General features: G+C 42.4%; 1 protein-coding gene across 1 annotated transcript in view; it reads left to right on the top strand.

The window, feature by feature from the left end:
* The window catches only part of LOC133121743 (ryanodine receptor 2-like), a 174,010-nt gene extending 157,364 nt beyond the window's left edge, over positions 1 to 16,646 (top strand). Inside the window, exons 89-104 of the mRNA XM_061231182.1 lie at positions 76 to 1,382; positions 1,827 to 1,894; positions 2,350 to 2,497; positions 2,742 to 2,828; positions 2,926 to 3,150; positions 4,350 to 4,480; positions 4,852 to 4,894; positions 5,139 to 5,272; positions 5,749 to 5,809; positions 6,395 to 6,541; positions 7,058 to 7,192; positions 9,747 to 9,903; positions 11,238 to 11,302; positions 13,163 to 13,263; positions 14,491 to 14,542; positions 14,883 to 16,646. Coding sequence (XP_061087166.1) covers positions 76 to 1,382; positions 1,827 to 1,894; positions 2,350 to 2,497; positions 2,742 to 2,828; positions 2,926 to 3,150; positions 4,350 to 4,480; positions 4,852 to 4,894; positions 5,139 to 5,272; positions 5,749 to 5,809; positions 6,395 to 6,541; positions 7,058 to 7,192; positions 9,747 to 9,903; positions 11,238 to 11,302; positions 13,163 to 13,263; positions 14,491 to 14,542; positions 14,883 to 14,978 — 2,957 coding nt within the window. The 3' untranslated portion in view covers positions 14,979 to 16,646. The remainder of the gene's footprint in view (positions 1 to 75; positions 1,383 to 1,826; positions 1,895 to 2,349; positions 2,498 to 2,741; positions 2,829 to 2,925; positions 3,151 to 4,349; positions 4,481 to 4,851; positions 4,895 to 5,138; positions 5,273 to 5,748; positions 5,810 to 6,394; positions 6,542 to 7,057; positions 7,193 to 9,746; positions 9,904 to 11,237; positions 11,303 to 13,162; positions 13,264 to 14,490; positions 14,543 to 14,882) is intronic.
* The last annotated feature ends 1,883 nt before the right edge of the window (positions 16,647 to 18,529 follow it).

Below are 18,529 nucleotides of genomic sequence, written 5' to 3'. Positions count from 1 at the left end.
ATAATTTGTTACTGAGAGTTAATGTGTTTACGAGAACATCTGATTTACAAATGGAAATTATTTATTTTCCTCTAGGAAATGTGGTAAATGGAACTATTGGTAAGCAGATGGTTGACATGCTGGTAGAATCCTCAAACAATGTGGAGATGATTCTGAAATTCTTTGACATGTTCCTCAAACTGAAAGACTTGACATCATCAGATGCCTTCAAGGAGTATGACCCTGATGGGAAGGGGGTGATCTCAAAGAGAGACTTCCACAAAGCCATGGAGAGCCACAAACATTACACTCAATCCGAGACCGAGTTCCTGCTCTCCTGTGCAGAGACGGATGAAAACGAACTCTTGGACTATGAGGAATTCGTAGAACGCTTCCACGAACCAGCCAAAGACATTGGCTTCAATGTGGCTGTCTTATTGACTAACCTGTCTGAGCACATGCCTCACGACACACGGCTCCAGACCTTCCTGGAGTTGGCGGAGAGTGTGCTCAACTACTTCCAGCCTTACTTAGGTCGTATCGAGATCATGGGTAGTGCCAAACGCATTGAGCGGGTCTACTTTGAGATCAGCGAGTCCAGCCGCACTCAGTGGGAGAAGCCGCAGGTCAAGGAGTCCAAGCGGCAGTTCATCTTCGACGTGGTCAACGAGGGCGGCGAGAAGGAGAAGATGGAGCTCTTCGTCAACTTCTGTGAGGACACCATCTTCGAGATGCAGCTGGCGGCCCAGATGTCCGACATCGGGGAGCGATCAGCCAGCAAGGAGGAGAGCGAGAAGGAGAAACCAGAGGAAGAGAACCCTGAGATGGGCTTCTTCTCGGTGACCACAGTAAGGACAGCCCTCCTCGCCCTCCGCTATAATGTGATGATGCTGATGAAGGTGCTTTCCATGAAAAGCCTTAAGAAGCAGATGAAGAAGATGAAGAAGATGACGGTGAAGGACATGGTGACCACCCTCATCGCCTTCTACTGGAGCCTGCTGATGGGTCTCCTCCACTTTGCCTTTAGCGTGTCGCGTGGCTTCTTCCGCATTGTCTACAGCACTTTCCTGGGTGGCAGCCTGGTCGAGGGGGCCAAGACCATGAAGGTGGCCGACCTGCTGGCCAACATGCCCGACCCCACCCAGGACGAGGTCCGCGGGGAGGGGGAGGAGGCCGAAAAGAGGCATTCGGACAAGGCCTCAGCCGAGGAGGACCTGGCGGATTTGGCGGTCAATATTGAGGACACCGACCTTCTGTCAGACATTTTCGGGCTTGACCTGAGGAGGGAAGGGGGACAGTACAAATTGATGCCTCACAACCCCAACGCCAGCCTAGCGGATTTGCTCAACAGCCCCGTGCCCCCTCCGCCGACTCCCTCACCTGAGCTCCGTAGACGGCATCAGGTAATTGAAACCTTGTGAAATCTCGCAGCTCAATTCTGGTAAAGCCTCACAATAAGCGATAAGCGAAATCCACCGGGATAGATATTGAAAGGTTGTTGCTGTTCTCCATACCCTCATGCCTTGAATTTATCTCTGTGATAATATCCACAGATTGTGATATTTACAGCTACCCTGGTGTTAAATTTATTCATATTTTAGTCATGTTCTGACTGCGAGGTGAGTTTTCAGTGTAAAATGTGGAACAGTGTCAAAATGTTCCAAGCATCAAATATGAGCAGCTTTCTCAGCATGTTTCTCTGCTAGGCAGTACATTATCAGTCCTGGAGCTTAAAGCTGTTTTAAATGTGAGACACCCTCTCCACACTTTCTATAATTTGGAGGTTGCCTCTGTGTGATAACAGTGTCAGTCTCCTCCTTAATGTTTGTTTTTTTATTCTGATTAAGGGGCAAGGGTCCACAGAGGAAGACCGAGAAGGAAAAGAAGAAAGCCAGTCTGAACCAGAAAAGGCAGAGTATGTGCAGAACACAAACCATATAATGATGTATTTGTATTCTGCTGCATTGTCCATCTAATAGCCATGGGAATGCGTATGATAACCTAATGTGTACAGCACTCTTAACATCTTTTGTAAAGGTCCAGTTCATCAAAGAGCTTTCTGGGTGGTGTTTTCAGTAAAAGCCCTGGGTCCCTGTTCAGTGAATTAAAACTTCACTGTGCCAGTGCTTTTCCCGGAAGTTCCACTGGGCATTGCCTAGTATACCGTGTCTCACAGAAAAATATCGACTCCTCTGCGATTGCCCTGCGTGCTAGTGTGCTTTCTAAATTGCTTTCTAGACAGGTGACGTTGTAATAGTGGGACAGGCTGACAAGTGCATTCCAAATTTGTGAAAATGAAGACAATTTGGCCATGAAGTTCCCCCGTGATTATTCTAATGTGTCCATCATTCTTTCAATTAAACAAACTAGGGGCGAGAATGGAGAAAAAGATGTTAAGCCAAAGGATGAGAAGCCAAAACAGAAAGTCAGACAGCACCACACCTCCAAATCTGAAGAGCCAGAGCTACAGGAGTCTGCCTTCTGGAAGAAAATCATCGCTTATCAGAGGAAGCTGCTTGTAAGAGTCCTGAAATCTGCAAACCTGCTTCAGGATATTGTCTACTTTCATTTTCAAGTATTTCTCATGCACTCCCAGACTCAGCACACATTCTCACACACTCTTACACGCACACAGACACAACACCCACCCAGACTCACCACACCTTCTCACACACACCTACAGGCTCACACTCGCCCACACAACCACTCAGTCGCTCACGTCCTCACAAACTAATGCTGCTGAATGTCTCTCCCATCGGCAGAATTATTTTGCCCGGAATTTCTACAACATGAGAATGCTGGCTTTGTTTGTTGCCTTTGCAATCAACTTCATCCTGCTCTTCTACAAGGTGAGGGAGATTTTGGCCCCCAGCATACTGTTGTCATCTCCCGATTTCGGGCACTGCCGGGGCAGTGTCTCACCTCCTCCACCTCCCCGTTCCCCAGGTGTCCACGTCGTCGGCGGTGGTGGAGGAGAAGGAGGTGGTGTACGCGGGGCCATCAGACACCAGCGTGAGGTGGAGCCCGGTGGAGGGCGTGCCCCACCGCACTGTGACGGTGCACTTTGTCCTGGAGGAGAGCAGTGGCTACATGGAGCCCACCCTCCGCATCCTGGCCATCTTACACACTGTCATATCCTTCTTCTGCATCATAGGGTACTACTGCCTAAAGGTGGGCTAGCATGCTGTTTTGTGTGTGCATTTGTGTGTGTGTGTGTGTGTCTGTAAGTATGTCTCTGTCTTTACAAACTCAGTCAGCACTTTATTAGGTATTTATTAGACCAATTGTTTTGGACTTATTGGTCTTCTGCTGCTGTAGTCACTCTACTTAGAGGTGTGACGTGTTGCGTGTTCATATGTGCTCTTCTGCATACCACTTCTGCTACTGTCACCTTCCTGTCAGCTTTGACCAGTCTGGCCCTTTTCCTCTGACCTCTCTCGTTACCAAGGTGTTTTTGCCCACAGACCTGCTGCTCACTGGATGATTTTTGTTTTTCACACCATTCTCTGTAAACTCTAGAGACTGTTGTGGGTGAAAATCCCAGGAGATCAGCAGTTTCTGAGTTACGCAAACCACCCTGTCTGACACCAACAATAATTCCTTGGTCAAAGTCACTGAGATCACGTTTCTTCCCCTCTGACATTCTTGACCATGTCTGAATGCTTTTATGCATTTAGTTGCTGCCACATGATTGAATATCTGCATTAACAAGCTGGTGTACTGGTCGACCTAATAAAGTGCTCACTGAGTGTATATCTGTGTATGTGCATGTGTGTATTTAATTCATGCAAAAGATTTTGCCAATCCTGTGGGAAAATGAGTTCATAATTAAGTGGCCAATTTTCTCCAGGGGATTAAATATTCAAACAAAGTCATTTTGATTCTGGAATAGAATCCTTCACCATGGTGGGGCTTTTTAATTGTTACCCCTGGGTTGCAGTAGATGGCTATCTATGGTATTATACTCCATGATTATGTTTTTAATGAGATTTCATAAAATCATAATAGAATTAAATGAGACCTGTCACAATATGGGTAAATGATATTACTAATGTCCTCAATATCCCAGTTGAATCTTGACATTATGTGTCATACTGTACAAACATGTATTTTTAACTGGGCACAGACTGCATTTTTCAGTGTTAAATCAACTCTGGTACACTCTGGTACAAGAGTACATATGAATCCCTATTGGCTTCATACTGTATGTTCTTTGTCACAGTTGACTTGGAAGTGGACATTTTTCTGTGCATTTACACACACTTTTTTAACCCCTCCAAAAAGAAAATTTGACTCCCTACCAACTACACTGCAGGTATTCAGACAAAGCAATTCAGACAATTCTATTGCTTGCTACCTAATATCACCAGGTCCCGTTGGTGATATTTAAACGCGAGAAGGAGGTAGCCAGGAAGTTGGAGTTCGACGGACTCTATATAACGGAACAGCCGTCAGAAGATGACATTAAAGGGCAATGGGACAGGCTTGTAATTAACACACAGTAAGTCCAAGATAACGACTCAGTTAATTAACGCATGCCAACAAGCAATTATTTGGAAAAATAGGGTTTAAGAGGCCATGGCAGCTATAATTGTCCTCCAAATGTCAGGTTATACAATGGCGGGAAGCTGCAATTGCCAGACAAAAGGGGCAATAGTTTATCTTACTGATCATTTCAATTTAATTGAGCAGTAAGTGTATGCATACGGAAGGTATATTAACTATACATTTGAATGGCAAACACTGTTCCCAAGCTTGTCATGACCACATAGATCCAGTATTGGTTTTTAGAAAATAATTGTCATTTTAGGTTTGCATTACTGACTGGGATTTTTAATTTTTTTAATTTTTTGCTCTCTTTCTGACAATCAGGTCATTCCCAAATAATTACTGGGACAAATTTGTGAAAAGGAAGGTGAGTTTTTTTTAAATACCCTGATTATTAATAATCAATGCTTGAAATGTTTTATGTAATATGTTTTTTCTGTTTCTTTCTATTTTACTGTATGTAAGGAGACTTGAGTGAACTAAATCATGGTACTTCCTTACAGTATGCCTTAGGTCATAACTTTTTTTATCTTTTATCTTTTATCTATTTTATCTTGCACTGTGTATTGCCTGTATGTTGTGGTCATGTTTCGGTCGTGTTTCATTGACAGGTGATGGATAAATATGGGGAGTTCTACGGACATGACCGTATCAGCGAGCTACTGGGGATGGACAAGGCTGCCCTGGACTTCAGCGACGCACACGAGAAGAAGAAACCCAAGAAAGACAGCTCATTAGTTGCCGTGTGAGTTTCGGCACCAAGAACACAACCCTGTCTCCCGCGACAATACATATCCGTTTTACCGAACGGCAGAGCTCCTTGTACCTGCAGTATTCTTTCTTTTCGTTTTTTTTTTTTTATTACCGAAGCTATACCAAATGTTTAGCTTGAGAAAATGAGATTTTCTATCATGCTATTTAATGTTCTTTCAGAAGGTGGCAGTAATGGGAAGGATTGTGGAATGCTGTGACGCACTAATATTGGATGTGTCAGGGGTAATACGTGTGTGAAGATGGGTTTACTGAAGCACAAAGTATGAATGGAGAAATTAAATTGAATTGTGCAGGACTAAAACAAAAATTGTATTTGAGGTGAAATTGCATATTCTAAAAATGTGTTTTCTCTTTGACTAAAAAGACTCATTAGCGCATGTACAGTGCAATAAATTAGTTTTTCTGCTCTGTGACCCCAATCACATGAAGAATTTTGTCCTTTGGCAGATTGAACTCCGTCGATGTTAAGTATCAAATCTGGAAATTGGGAGTGGTCTTCACAGACAACGTGAGTCATATATGTGTCGCTTACTAATTACATGCATAAAAAGTCACACAATACTTAAAGTTACAATAGCTAATATTTTTGTTTTAAAACATTGTTACAAGACCATTGTAAATCCCTTCCTATCATTGAAAAAGGCTCACTGACATGATGACTCACCCTTTGCCTGTGTTTTTAGTCCTTGATTTGGATTTTAAAATATACAGTTGACGGCCTGATACAGTACCAAAACATTGTATAACTTTACAATAATTCAAGCTCATTGGCTGAAAATTGGTTCCAATTGCCGGTTCGATCCCCCACCCGGGCTGTGTCGAAGTATCCCTGAGCAAGACACCGAACCCCCCAATGCTCCTGACGAGCTGGTCGGCGCCTTGCATGGCAGCCAATCGCCGTCGGTGTGTGAGTGTGTGTATGAATGGGTGAATGAAAAGCAGCAATTGTACAGCGCTTTGGATAAAGGCGCTATATAAATGCCAACCATTTAGATGAAAGCACAGCGCACATGATTGAATTCGCAGGGCCTTTTGCTGCACTGACCCAGCCAACTCTGCGCTTGCCCTCATTAACGGCTCTGTGATCTTGCAGTCCTTCCTCTACCTGGCCTGGTACATGACCATGTCCATCCTGGGGCACTACAATAACTTCTTCTTTGCTGCTCACCTGCTGGACATCGCCATGGGGTTTAAGACCCTGCGCACCATCCTGTCCTCGGTCACCCACAACGGCAAGCAGGTACGGAGCAGGCCGTCCCTCCTCCTGCGTAGTCCTATCCTTTTCTCAGTTCTCACATTGTGTTGGCTGTCCAAGAGAGCACTGCATCGAAGTAAAGAGATCTGTAAACTCTGTAAAAGTCTCCTGGATAGCATTTGTGAGTGTGTGTGTGCAGTGTGTGTTTAAGGTTTCTGTGTTTGGTATGTGTCTGGGTACTGTATGTGAGTTTGTCTATGTGTATGTGAGGGTGACTATAATTGTGTGTGTGGATACGGTATGTGTTTGTGTGTACATGGGTGTATCTGTTTGTTTGGTTATGAATGGAGATTTTGTGTGCGTGTGTGTCTGTGTGTCTGTATATGTCTATGTGTATGTGAGTGTGCCCATGGGTATGTGAGGGTGACTATAATTGTGTGTGCGTGAATATGCACTTGTGTACATGGGGGTATCTGTTCGTTTGGTTATGGAAGGAGACTTTGTGTGTGTGTGTGTGTCTGTGTATCATTATTTTGTTAATTCTCCCTCTGTGCTCACCAGCTGGTTCTGACGGTGGGACTACTGGCCGTGGTGGTATACCTGTACACTGTGGTGGCCTTCAACTTTTTCCGCAAATTCTACAACAAGAGCGAGGACGGAGAATCTCCAGACATGAAGTGTGACGACATGCTCACTGTTAGTACTTCAGCACTTTTGCTTTCTCTACCCCCTCTTTATCCAGGCTGTTTCTCTGTTACATATTAATACGTTTTGACTCTTTGATTAAACTGAACTTTAGATATCACTGGAGAGAGGTGTGCTGTTCAAATAATTATAACTGTGGTCATTAAATGTGTTCAGAACCCATTAGTATTGTGCTGATAATGATCATTAATTGCATAGGACTCCCTGATACTATGCCGCATCTAAATGAGCCTTAATTGCTCCAAGTTTTAATTGAGACCAATTAGAGTATTAAGCGAAGTGACATACAGAAAAACAGAATAATTTGTTCCTGTTCTTAGCTTTGGCCACATACAGAGGGAAAGCAGAGCCAGTGTCAGATTTTGTAAGATATCTAGTCAGTTAACTGTGTTGACCTCAGGCCTGATGTGGAGATACAATTGTAATTGTTCATCAAACTGAATTCAATTAAAATGAATGTCGACAGCAGATGGAGACTGTCTGGGTGCGTGCGTGCGTGTGTGTGTGTGTGTGTGTTTATGTTATGGGCCGCCAAGTTCACTGTAATGAAGACTATATACGATGGCCAAAGGCCCGTGTCTTTGCCCGTTGGGGAGCTTGAAAGCGACGGAAGACACCCAACATCATGGTCTGCATCCCTTCCCTTAATCCTTTCAGAGTCAGTCACCCGTAGCATTCAATTCCGAGCTATTTTTTCCTATTAAGGACGCTCAGCGTTTGAAAGGGCCGTCTGGTCTCTTCCAGTAAAGGTGACAGGGGCTTAGCTTGAGCCCGGACTCTCAATTCTTGGTGACTTAAATCCCTCCGGTTGACATGCAGGGCCTCTGTTATGGAAATAGATTTCACAGTAGTTCCGTTAAATGTGAAGGTCGCTGTGCTCCAATATTTTTCTGAATGAGCTTCTATGCATGATTTGCGTGCGGCAAGCAACATGTCATACTGAGTATGTAGGGTCAAATATTTGGAAAGCCCCCCATGGTGGTCAATGAGGTGTACACTTCCCCATTATGCATTGCACTACCAGGAACATGTAGTGCACCCAAGTATGAAAAACTTGAAATACCAATAACCATGAATAGCAATTGATTACTGAACAAATAATGTATGCCTGTATATACAGAATACGAATATACACTCAGTGACCACTTTATTAGGTAGACCTGTACACCAGCTTGTTAATGCAAATATTTAATCAGCCAACTAAATCCATAAAAGCATGCAGACATGGTCAAGAGGTTCAGCTGCTTTTCAGACCAAATGTCAGAATGGGGACAAAATGTGATCCAATGACTGTGACCATGGAATGATTATTGGTGCCAGACTGGGTGGTTTGAGTATCTCAGAACCTGCTGATTTTCATGCACCATAGTCTATAGAGTTTGCAGAGATGGTACGAAAAACAATATACATCCAGTGAGCAGCAGTTCTGCAGGCAAAAACAAGTTCTTAATGAGAGAGAGAAGGGCCAGACTGGTCGAAGCTGACAGGAAGGTGACAGTAACGCAAAAAACCACACATTACAACAGTGATATATAGAAGAGCATACCACTCTGAATTGAACGCGTCAAACCTCTAAGTGGATTGGCTACAGCAATAGAAGACCAATAAGTTAGTGATTGTATACATATACAGTAAAATTGTTGTATAATGGGTACATTTTTGGCTGCTTTTACCCCATTGCACAAAATGACAGAGCCATTCAAACAGTGCCATATGATATTGAAAATATGAATTAATTATGCTGCATATTGCTTCACTTCTTGTAGGGTGCATGCTGTGTAGATATTACTGTGTTTTAGGCTGAGTGTGGCATGGTTAGCTCAGCTAGTTTGCTAGTAAGCATGGTGAAGTGCAGTGAAAGCGAAGGCTGGTAGCAGGTTATCGCGACAACACTCCCCGATGACGTAACCCTCAAATTCAAAAGAACGGAGCCGCGGTGGCGCAGCAGGCTAAGACGCAGCAGACTCGTGGTTGCAGTTCGCTGCAGTTGCACACCGGGGACCGGGGTTCGATTCTTGGTCCTGCCAAAAGCCAAGTTTGGCCGGCTCACGTGGAGCAGCAATAATTGGGTCGCTGCTCCAGAGGGAGGGACTTGGCAGGGTTAGTAGATTGCCGCACGAAACAAGCACCTTGGGCGCCTCGGAATCACGGTTACAGCTTGGGAGGCGAGACGGCTTGAAGAAGGCGTGTTGCTCTCCCGTTGGCCGCTGAGGGACGGGGTGTGGGCGGTGTATCTAATACTGGCTCTAATTGAATCAGACGGGGTCCCAAATTGGGAGAAAAATCGGATAGAAATTATTTTAAAAATAAATAAATTCAAAAGAACATTGTTGCCCTTGGCTAGGGGCGAGTTCGTCTTTAGCTGACTGGTAACGCGTTCGTTCAACAAATATTTGGACAAGTGAGAGGCCAGGGTTCAAATCCCACCTCGGACTCAGGCAATTTCTCACCTGTTACATGAGCATCCTGCGTTTTAGGCTGAGTATGCAGATCATCATAGTGGAGTGTGCAAGGCTGATTCTACGCTCTTCTCTGCTCTCCGCAGTGCTACATGTTCCACATGTACGTAGGCGTGCGAGCCGGAGGGGGCATCGGTGACCAGATCGAGGATCCGGCGGGAGACGAGTACGAGATTTACCGGATCATCTTCGACATCACGTTCTTCTTCTTCGTCATCGTCATTCTGCTTGCCATCATTCAGGGTGAGAACGCCTGGGAACCTGCGTAAGATAATGGGGCGCCAGCGTTTCCTGCCCCGAGGGCTTTGAAAACTCTCCAGGAGGCTTCTTCTTTTTATAGATTAGAATTTGAAATGTGTCTTATTTCTTGTCTAAAGTCTTTGCTTGCACCCAGTAGAGATGCTATGACAGGAAATGGCCTGTCTGAATTAAAGTGGTTCTGTAAAGAAGAGTTAAAGAAGGGCTAAAATTACTCCACAGTGATGTCTTGTTATTGGAAACGTTTGTTTGTAATTATTACTGCTAAAGCTGATGCAACTGTTTTATTACTTTTTAAATTATGAATTAAAAAATTGTGCTTTGTGTTGACTTTGTCTAATAATATTACATTTTATCTAAAGATCTGAAACCATTTATTGTGACAAATATGCAGAGTTTTGAGACATTTACATTATCAATGCAGGCAAGTGAGCTAGCACCTGTGGCAGCTATATATGCCCAAACTACAAAACCCCCACCACCATGTTTCACTGACAAGGCATGGGTGCTTTGGTTTTTGGACAGTTCCTTTTAGCCTCCACACTTTGCTCTTGCCATCACTCTGATACAAGTCAATATTGATCTCATCTATCCACAAGACCTGTTTCTAGAACTCTGCAGGCTCTTTTAGGTACTACTTAGCAAACTGGAACCTGGCCGTCCTGTTTTTGCAGCTGACCTGGGGTTTGCATCTTCAGTGTAGCCTCATGTTGATTTGTTTGTGAAGTCTTCTACAGAGAGTAGTCACTGAAACATCCACACCTGCCTTCTGAAGACTGTTTCTGATTCTGAGGTGTCTGGGGTTTTTTCTTCATTATGGTGCGAATTCTTCAAGCATCAACTGAAGAGGTCTTCCTAGGCCTACCAGCCCCTTTGCAATTACTGAGCTCACTAGTGCTCGCTTTCTTCTCAATGATGTTCCAAACAGTTTATTATGGTAATCCTAAGGACTCCAAAGGCAATCAAAAGCTTAGAATCAAGACAAGATGCTGAACTTATACTTGCACTAAGGAAGCAGTTGATTCCACCTAACTAATCATAATCAGCTGTCCACTTACGTTTGGTCCCCTAAAATGGGGGAACTGTGTATAAAAAGGGGTGCAATTCCTACACAGCTCACCCGATATGTAAATACCCTCATACTAAAGGTGGCAGTTTGTACTTTAACTTCATATTCATTTTCATTTTGGATCCAATGTACTGAAGTACAGAGCCAAAAGAACAGATATCGTACCACTGTCCAACTACTTAGAGAGAGAGAGAGAACTTTGAATAAAAATAGATGCATCTATGTTCTGATTGTGGCTGTTTCCCCTCAGGTTTAATAATTGATGCCTTTGGTGAGCTACGTGACCAGCAAGAGCAAGTGAAAGAGGACATGGAGGTGAGAAATTGCATATTAAATGGAATATGTGAAAGATGTGCTGTACAGTTTTGAATTCTTCACAGTGGAAGGCCAGCAAGTCAGGGATAGTGTCTCCAGGGGTTTGCTGGATAGTGTTTTTGGGTCTACATGCTGTCAGGGACAAGTCAGTGTGCTGCAACGGTTGATTTGTTGCTTTCGCGAAACAGACCACAGAAATTCTCTTCAGGACTTCGGAAAAGAGGGCCTCCTGAAAAATAAAGACGCTAAATAAATGATGCTGATGTCTTGGCCCGTGTCAATCGAGGTCACCTGATTTCTGTCCTTGATGCATGAGAAGCAAATACAAACATAGTAGCTCTAATGGGGATTAACTGCTTTGCGCTTTAATGTAAACCTATGCGCAAAGGTCACATGAATACAAATCTTATACAGTTTTACTCATTTGGAGGCAAAATCGAAACTGGGTAAGGGCAAATGACTGGAGATGTACAACGTAAGGATACGCTCACTGGAGGCCATTGCCAAACACTGGCAAAGCACGTTAATGAGCGGTGATTGATTGTGCTGGTCTCCGAGGGTCTCTTGCTGCCTGTCACTTAGACTCTCCATCTTAAGTGAAAAGGCAGCCACAACCCAGGCTGAAAGTCCTGCCGTGAGTTGGAAGATTGCATTGAAATCGAGGCATCAAAAAGGGCAGTGAATGTCAAACCATGAGGGGCATTTGCCAGTCCTGATCCATACCCCTTTGCAAGTCAATTCCAGTGTCCACATGTTTTATATTCAGTCAACAAACCAAATGAACAAGGCTTCAAATGTGGGCCATTTTCAAAACCCTGACATACAGACTAACAGCCAATATCCTTATTATTAGGGCGCCCCTCAATTGCCTGAAATTGTGTATGTATACACTTTCATATAGAAGGCTAATAATCTCTTGAAAGCATACTATAAACAACATGCTGTATGCTTTCCAGAGATTAATTAAACTGGAGGAAGATTTAGTGTGGCAAAATATACTCTGAAGTGATGACCTCTCGATAACTTGTTACTTGAAAGAGGTGGCTACAGTAAGACTAATGCCACAGCTTCTACAAGATTATCAGTGGTTATTGCTGGTAACTGCTGCTACTATTTATACATTTTAGCAGCTGCTAAAAACACTCACACTGATACTTCTAATATGAAAATCGTAGATCAGTGCAGTGATTGAGTTATTAGGAAGCTTTATTAGCCACTGTTGACATAATTGTTTTCCCCTTTTGCAGTATTGCACCAACATTCTTAAAATAGTAATTAGAGACAGTTTAGTCCAGAGAATTTAGAACACATTTCTGTTGAATGTCAATTTAGTTCATTGATTGCTGTCAGTTGGAAGGTAAAAAGTGTCTTCATGTGAGTGTTGGCATTAATTAAATTGATTCTGGGATCTTTAGTCCCTGGTTAGACCTTAGAAGCCTGCAGTACTGACAAATGGTGTTATCTCCCACCTTTGTAATGATACAGAGATAATGGTGAGGAAAAATAAGCTTGCAGATTCTGATAAAGGCGTAATTTATCATTTATCAGCCGTACAAACAGACCACATCTGGTCACGCTACCTTTGAAACTGAATTCCGATTAAAAAACGAATTGCATGTGCCTTCAGAGCTGCAGAATAACAGAGCAGGAAATCTTTTTTCGTAAGTGATCAAGGAATTTATTCAAATAATCCCTTGAATTCTTCAAGGGAATAGATAATCCCCACAAGCACATGGAGTGGCAACAAATACTACCAGAACAACTGGAGGATGTAACTGTTGACTGCAGTGGTTAGCAGGTAGCATCAGCAAAACAACTTTTCTTCCCCCCCCCCCCCCCCCCCCCCCTCTTCTCATGCAGACCAAATGTTTCATCTGCGGTATCGGGAACGACTATTTCGACACGGTCCCCCACGGCTTCGAGACGCACACACTGCAGGAGCACAACTTGGCGAACTATCTGTGAGTAGCGCCGCCGTTGATGTCACCGGGGACCGTGGTGAAGTGCTGGCGATGTGCATCACTGAGGCAGACCCTGAGCTGACTTCACCCCCACCCAACCCCACCCCCCCTCGCCAAAGATCACAGATGCAGAACGACCGCTGGAGTAACCAGTAACCAGACCATTGATCTGGAGGAGTCGAGGCAGAGAGGGCATGATAGTGGCAGATGGAAGCTCAACTTCCGCAGGGACATTTTAGCATAAATGTTACATTTGCATTTACATTTTAGGCATTTAGCTGAAGCTCTTATCCAGAGCGACTTACAATTAGCGCACAAAGAAAAGGCCTAGGGTTGTAAATCTCCCACATTCCAAGTAGCTATTACTGAGAATGTAATGGTTGGGCCATAACACACCGGTGATAAGGTCCTTTGTCACTCTAATGTGATATCAAAATATTTTTAAAAGCACTCAAAAAGAACATTATTGCAGTTTTAAGAAAAAATAACATCATAGCACTTTAGATCACTGTATTATTGATAATATATTTCTCCACAAGGAAAAAATGTTTAGAATGTTTGTCTGTTGGAGTTTGGAATTTGGGCTTTAAGTGTGCTAACTTTGTCCCTGTAGCTGCTGTCGTTTACACTGAACAGGCCCTGGTTATGATTAATGGGCTTCGTTAATAATTTCATGGGATTCATAAATTTGCATTCTTCTACCGAGAGCTTAGAAGTTATCAAAATGCATACATACATGTAGAACATGCTGTCATTTATGGTATTATAGTCAGTTTAATCTTGTTAAGCTTGTCTCTTTTTCACCTCGGAATATGTATGAGATTTACTAAACTGTCCCTGGGTTCATTTCTGAGTAGATTTGCCTACACATGATAATCCAGTGGCATGGTACAAGGAGTGATCTGTCACTGCTCTGCAGTGCTTCTGAAAAGATTTCTGTGATGAGTGTTCCATAATTATTATTAACGACCAGAAAATATGTTTTCTTCTGGCTGGTGCTATTCTGAATACATGTGTGTGCCTTTGAATAATTTAAAGGAGCCCATGCCCTGCAGTGCCGTAATTTAGATGAATTATTATTGCATGAATTTAAAAGAATATTCAATATAAATCTTACCTAATAACTTATTATTTTAATTTTATTAATTTGCATTAAATCAGTATTCATCTTCAGCATGTCAGCTATGGCTTGGAAAGTGGTAAAATGTTGGCTTGCTCTCTTTTCAGATTTTTTGTGATGTATCTCATTAACAAAGATGAAACAGAGCACACAGGCCAGGTAACCCTCTCTCTCTTTTGTTTAAAGTTTTGAACTTTTTCTGCATTGCCATTCTTGTTAAAAATCTGAATCTATCGTTTTCTTGGTACCCTGTATCATCACCTGTGTTTAGTCAAGTTTATCTACATAATTGTGCGTGGGTACAAAAATAAAATAATGCCCCTGTAAAGCTTTATTACTTTTGTAATGAAAACACTAAAACATCAAGTATCATAAATAAATAAAATGACAACAAATTTGAAATCAGCTGTATTTGTCTGCAAATCAAGGTAAATAGTTTGATTGGCATATATGAGCGCAGTCATTTAAGACAAATACACTGGACCTTTCTTTCTGACAGGAGTCTTACGTCTGGAAGATGTACCAGGAGCGCTGTTGGGAATTCTTTCCAGCCGGAGACTGTTTCCGCAAACAATATGAAGACCAGCTCAACTGAACAGTTTTTGGTCCTTCCCTACAACGTGATCATTAAGGGCCAGACACCTTTGAACTACTTCATTTGGAATGCTTTTCAGACTTTGTACATATATTATACACTGTATATGGTTCCCTGTGTGCTTTTTGGAGCACAACGATTGTGTTTTGATGACTTAACTGCTTCATCTTTACATTTGCTTTGAAAAACCCATCGAAAAGCGAAAGACATAAATACAAGAAGAAAAAAAAAAACTGACATAAAAAGAGCAAAAAAATCTCATATTGATTTGAAAACTGTTTCTGGAGACTCATGGGAAATGTTTCTTTCGAGAGCACATGTATAAAAAAGGCAATTATCTTGCTCATCCTAAGCCTCTTTATTTCTTCATAAGAATGGAGATTGTATATGGGAGGGTGTACACAGGGGTCTGTGGAGCGTGGGGCAAGGGCAACGATGGGGAAACAGTGCCTTATTAAGCATGGGTTGAGCTATGCAAGAGAAGATGACAGCATGACTACATCACTGGTCTGCTCATTGGCTGATGTGTAGTCCTGTCCAGTACGTTGACTTGTCTTGGTGTCTGTGTATGTATGTGTGCGCGTGTGCGTGTGTGTGTCTGTGTGTGAGAGAAAAAGGGAGAGAGAGCGAGAGAGAGAGAGAGAGAGAGAGAGAGGGAGCATACTGTTTGTGCGCCTCAGAACAAATGTTGGGTATTCATATCAAGCTCAATCACCTCGCACCTCGATTATTTCGCTGTTGTTTTCCTTTGTTTTTTTATTTTGGTAATGCTCTTATGCAATACAGCAACAGAGTTAATCTTTGTATACAATGAAATCAAATCTTTACTCTTTGAAGAAGAAGATGTGTCATTGCATGTTTATTATGCAAGTTTAACAAGAACCGTTAAAAAAAATAATAAAGACGCAAGTTGATCGATGTCACATAAAAAAAAGAAGATGTTTTATAGGTTTAAGATTACCGATATCTCTATAGTATTAAAGTGTTGTGGGCTTTATTGTAAATTCCAAAATCAATGTCATCAGCCAAGAATGCATACTGATATATACGATTTGATTATAGGCTTCACCCATCATCTGTGTTACTGTAGGTAAGGATACTTTGTTGACTCATTTTGATTGAAGCTGAAGCAATACCCATTCAGGGATTCCATGGAACATCATTGTAAAGCAACAATGTGTAGAATACTCCATTTTGTTTCCAGTTGTTTCTGACTGAAATGCCAATCTTTGCAAATAAAACCTTCAGAATAAAAAGGTTTGGTGCAGTTAGTGCCACTAGCCCTATCTGGAAGTAGGATATGTATTTTATGATAAATTATTATTGTAATATAATTTAACCATTGGTTTATAATTGCACACATCTGCCATCAAGCCATAGCACATTGTCCTATTCTTGCCATAGACAGCAGACCTGCTTTCCTTCTTGTAATACTACAATGTGACATAACTGCAATAACAACAGATGGGCAGCCAATTTAGATTAAAAGTGGTATTTTACTTATGTAAAGAATTTTGATAACAATGGTCACAATGCCATGGAACATAATATATCACAAAGTAGTGTGCCGTGCTGAGTTGTGAGTATACAATTGTGTGTAAACTGTAAAAAGGAATTAAGACAACATGGATTTGCATGATTTTCAAAAATAAATGATTATTTATTGAAGTGTGTAGACGAGGACATTCTTGACATGCCAAAGAGCAGGATTAGCCTTTATAAACCCAAATGTAAACCATTTATCCTATCTGAGCCTCGTCCGCCAAAGACGGAGACGCCTGAAGCTTAATACTATAACCTCCTCCTCCTCCTCCACTTCCTCCAATAAACACAACTGTTGGGCTCACGCTGTTTTTTCCCCCCTTTCTCCTTTCTGTTAATCTCCTGTCAACACGTGTCCCATTACCAGCTGCACGGCACAAGCAGGCCCAGGCAGACGAGTTGGCGGAGCTGAAATTAATTGCTTGCACGGCTCAATTGTCAGAGGCAGTGTGGGGGATGAGGCTGTGAGCAGGACCCATGGCGAGATTCCATACATTACGGAACTGTTTACACTTTACACAGCAATCAAGGACTGTGAGAGGTGATCACTAACCTGTCCGTATTGTTCTAATTAGCTTCTTTTTCTAGGGCAAACAAGATGACATTGAGGATATACAGTACTGTTTATTTTATATCTACCAATATATTTTATGCACTGTATATTTAAGTTTATACACAGTGCTATCCGTAAGTATTTCGACAGCGCCACATTTTTTGTTTTGTCTCTGTACTCCAGCTCATTGGATTTGAAATAAAACAACGAATATGAGCTTAAAGTGCCGACTGTCAGCTTTAATTTGGGTGGGTGACTGAATAATACTTTCAGTTGTGATTAGAAACAGATCAAGACCTCACTCCAGGATGTAGGCATAGATGTGTCAGAGACTAACATAAAGAGAAGACTGCGCCAGCATAGCTTCAGAGGGTTCACCGCAGGATGCAAGCCTCAAGAACAGCATGGCCAGATGAGACCTCTACAAAGGTGATGGAAAGAAGAAAGTGTGGGAAAAGACAGGAACTGCTCTGGCTTGGGCATGTATGGCTGCCACAGAACTGGCACACTTGTCTTATTGATGATGCTGTTGATGACAGCAGTAGCAGGATAAATTCAGAGCTGCACAGAAACATCTAGGCGGCCTGTATGGTTAAGGTAAATGACTGCGACACACAAGGTCGGTGGTTCTAATCCCGGTGTAGCCACAATAAGATCCGCACAGCTGTTGGGCCCTTGAGCAAGGCCCTTAAGCCTGCATTGCTCCAGGGGAGGGCTGTCTCCTGCTTAGTCTAATCAACTGTATGTTGCTCTGGATAAGAGCGTCTGCTAAATGCCAATAATGTAATGTAATGTAATCTAATGAGATCCATACGAGTGCCTTAAAACGCATTGGATGGTGCTTCACTTTGGATCAGGACAATTACCCCAAACACACTGGCAAAGCAACCAAAAAAAGTAACACTGCCATGTTTTTGACTGTCCATGTCAATTGCCTGTCCATAATTCTATTTAATGTGTTCTCCCCAGAAACAAACCAGAACTGAAAATGGCAGCAGTACAGGCCTGGCAGAGCATCACCACAGAAGGTACCCAGCATCTGGTGATATCTATGGGTCGTAGACTTCACACAGTCATGGAATGCGAAGGATTTGCTACAAAAGAATAAATATGACAACTTTATTTCAAGGTCAATTTGTCCGTTATTGTTTATCCCCAAGAATGGAGGGACTATGTATAAAAGGGCTGTAATTCATACACAGATGACCTGATGTGTAAATACCTTCAAATTAAAGCTGACAGTCTCATTCCAAAATCCAATGTGCTGGAGTACAGAGCCAAAACAAAAAAATGTCACTGTCCAAATACTTAGGAAATGCATTGTATGCGGTAGAAGGTGCCATGGTAAGACCCCGTTGTTATGACAGTGTGAAATTTATACAGAATTATTGTAATGACTAAACATTTATGCAGAATTATTGTTCAACTCATTTCTTTCTGTAGTTGTAATATGCAC

The sequence above is a fragment of the Conger conger genome, chromosome 2, assembly GCF_963514075.1.
Source record: "Conger conger chromosome 2, fConCon1.1, whole genome shotgun sequence".
Classification (NCBI taxonomy): Eukaryota; Metazoa; Chordata; class Actinopteri; order Anguilliformes; family Congridae; genus Conger; species Conger conger.
The sequence above is the reverse complement of the archived record's forward strand: the minus strand, read 5'-3'. Positions and strand labels throughout refer to the sequence as shown.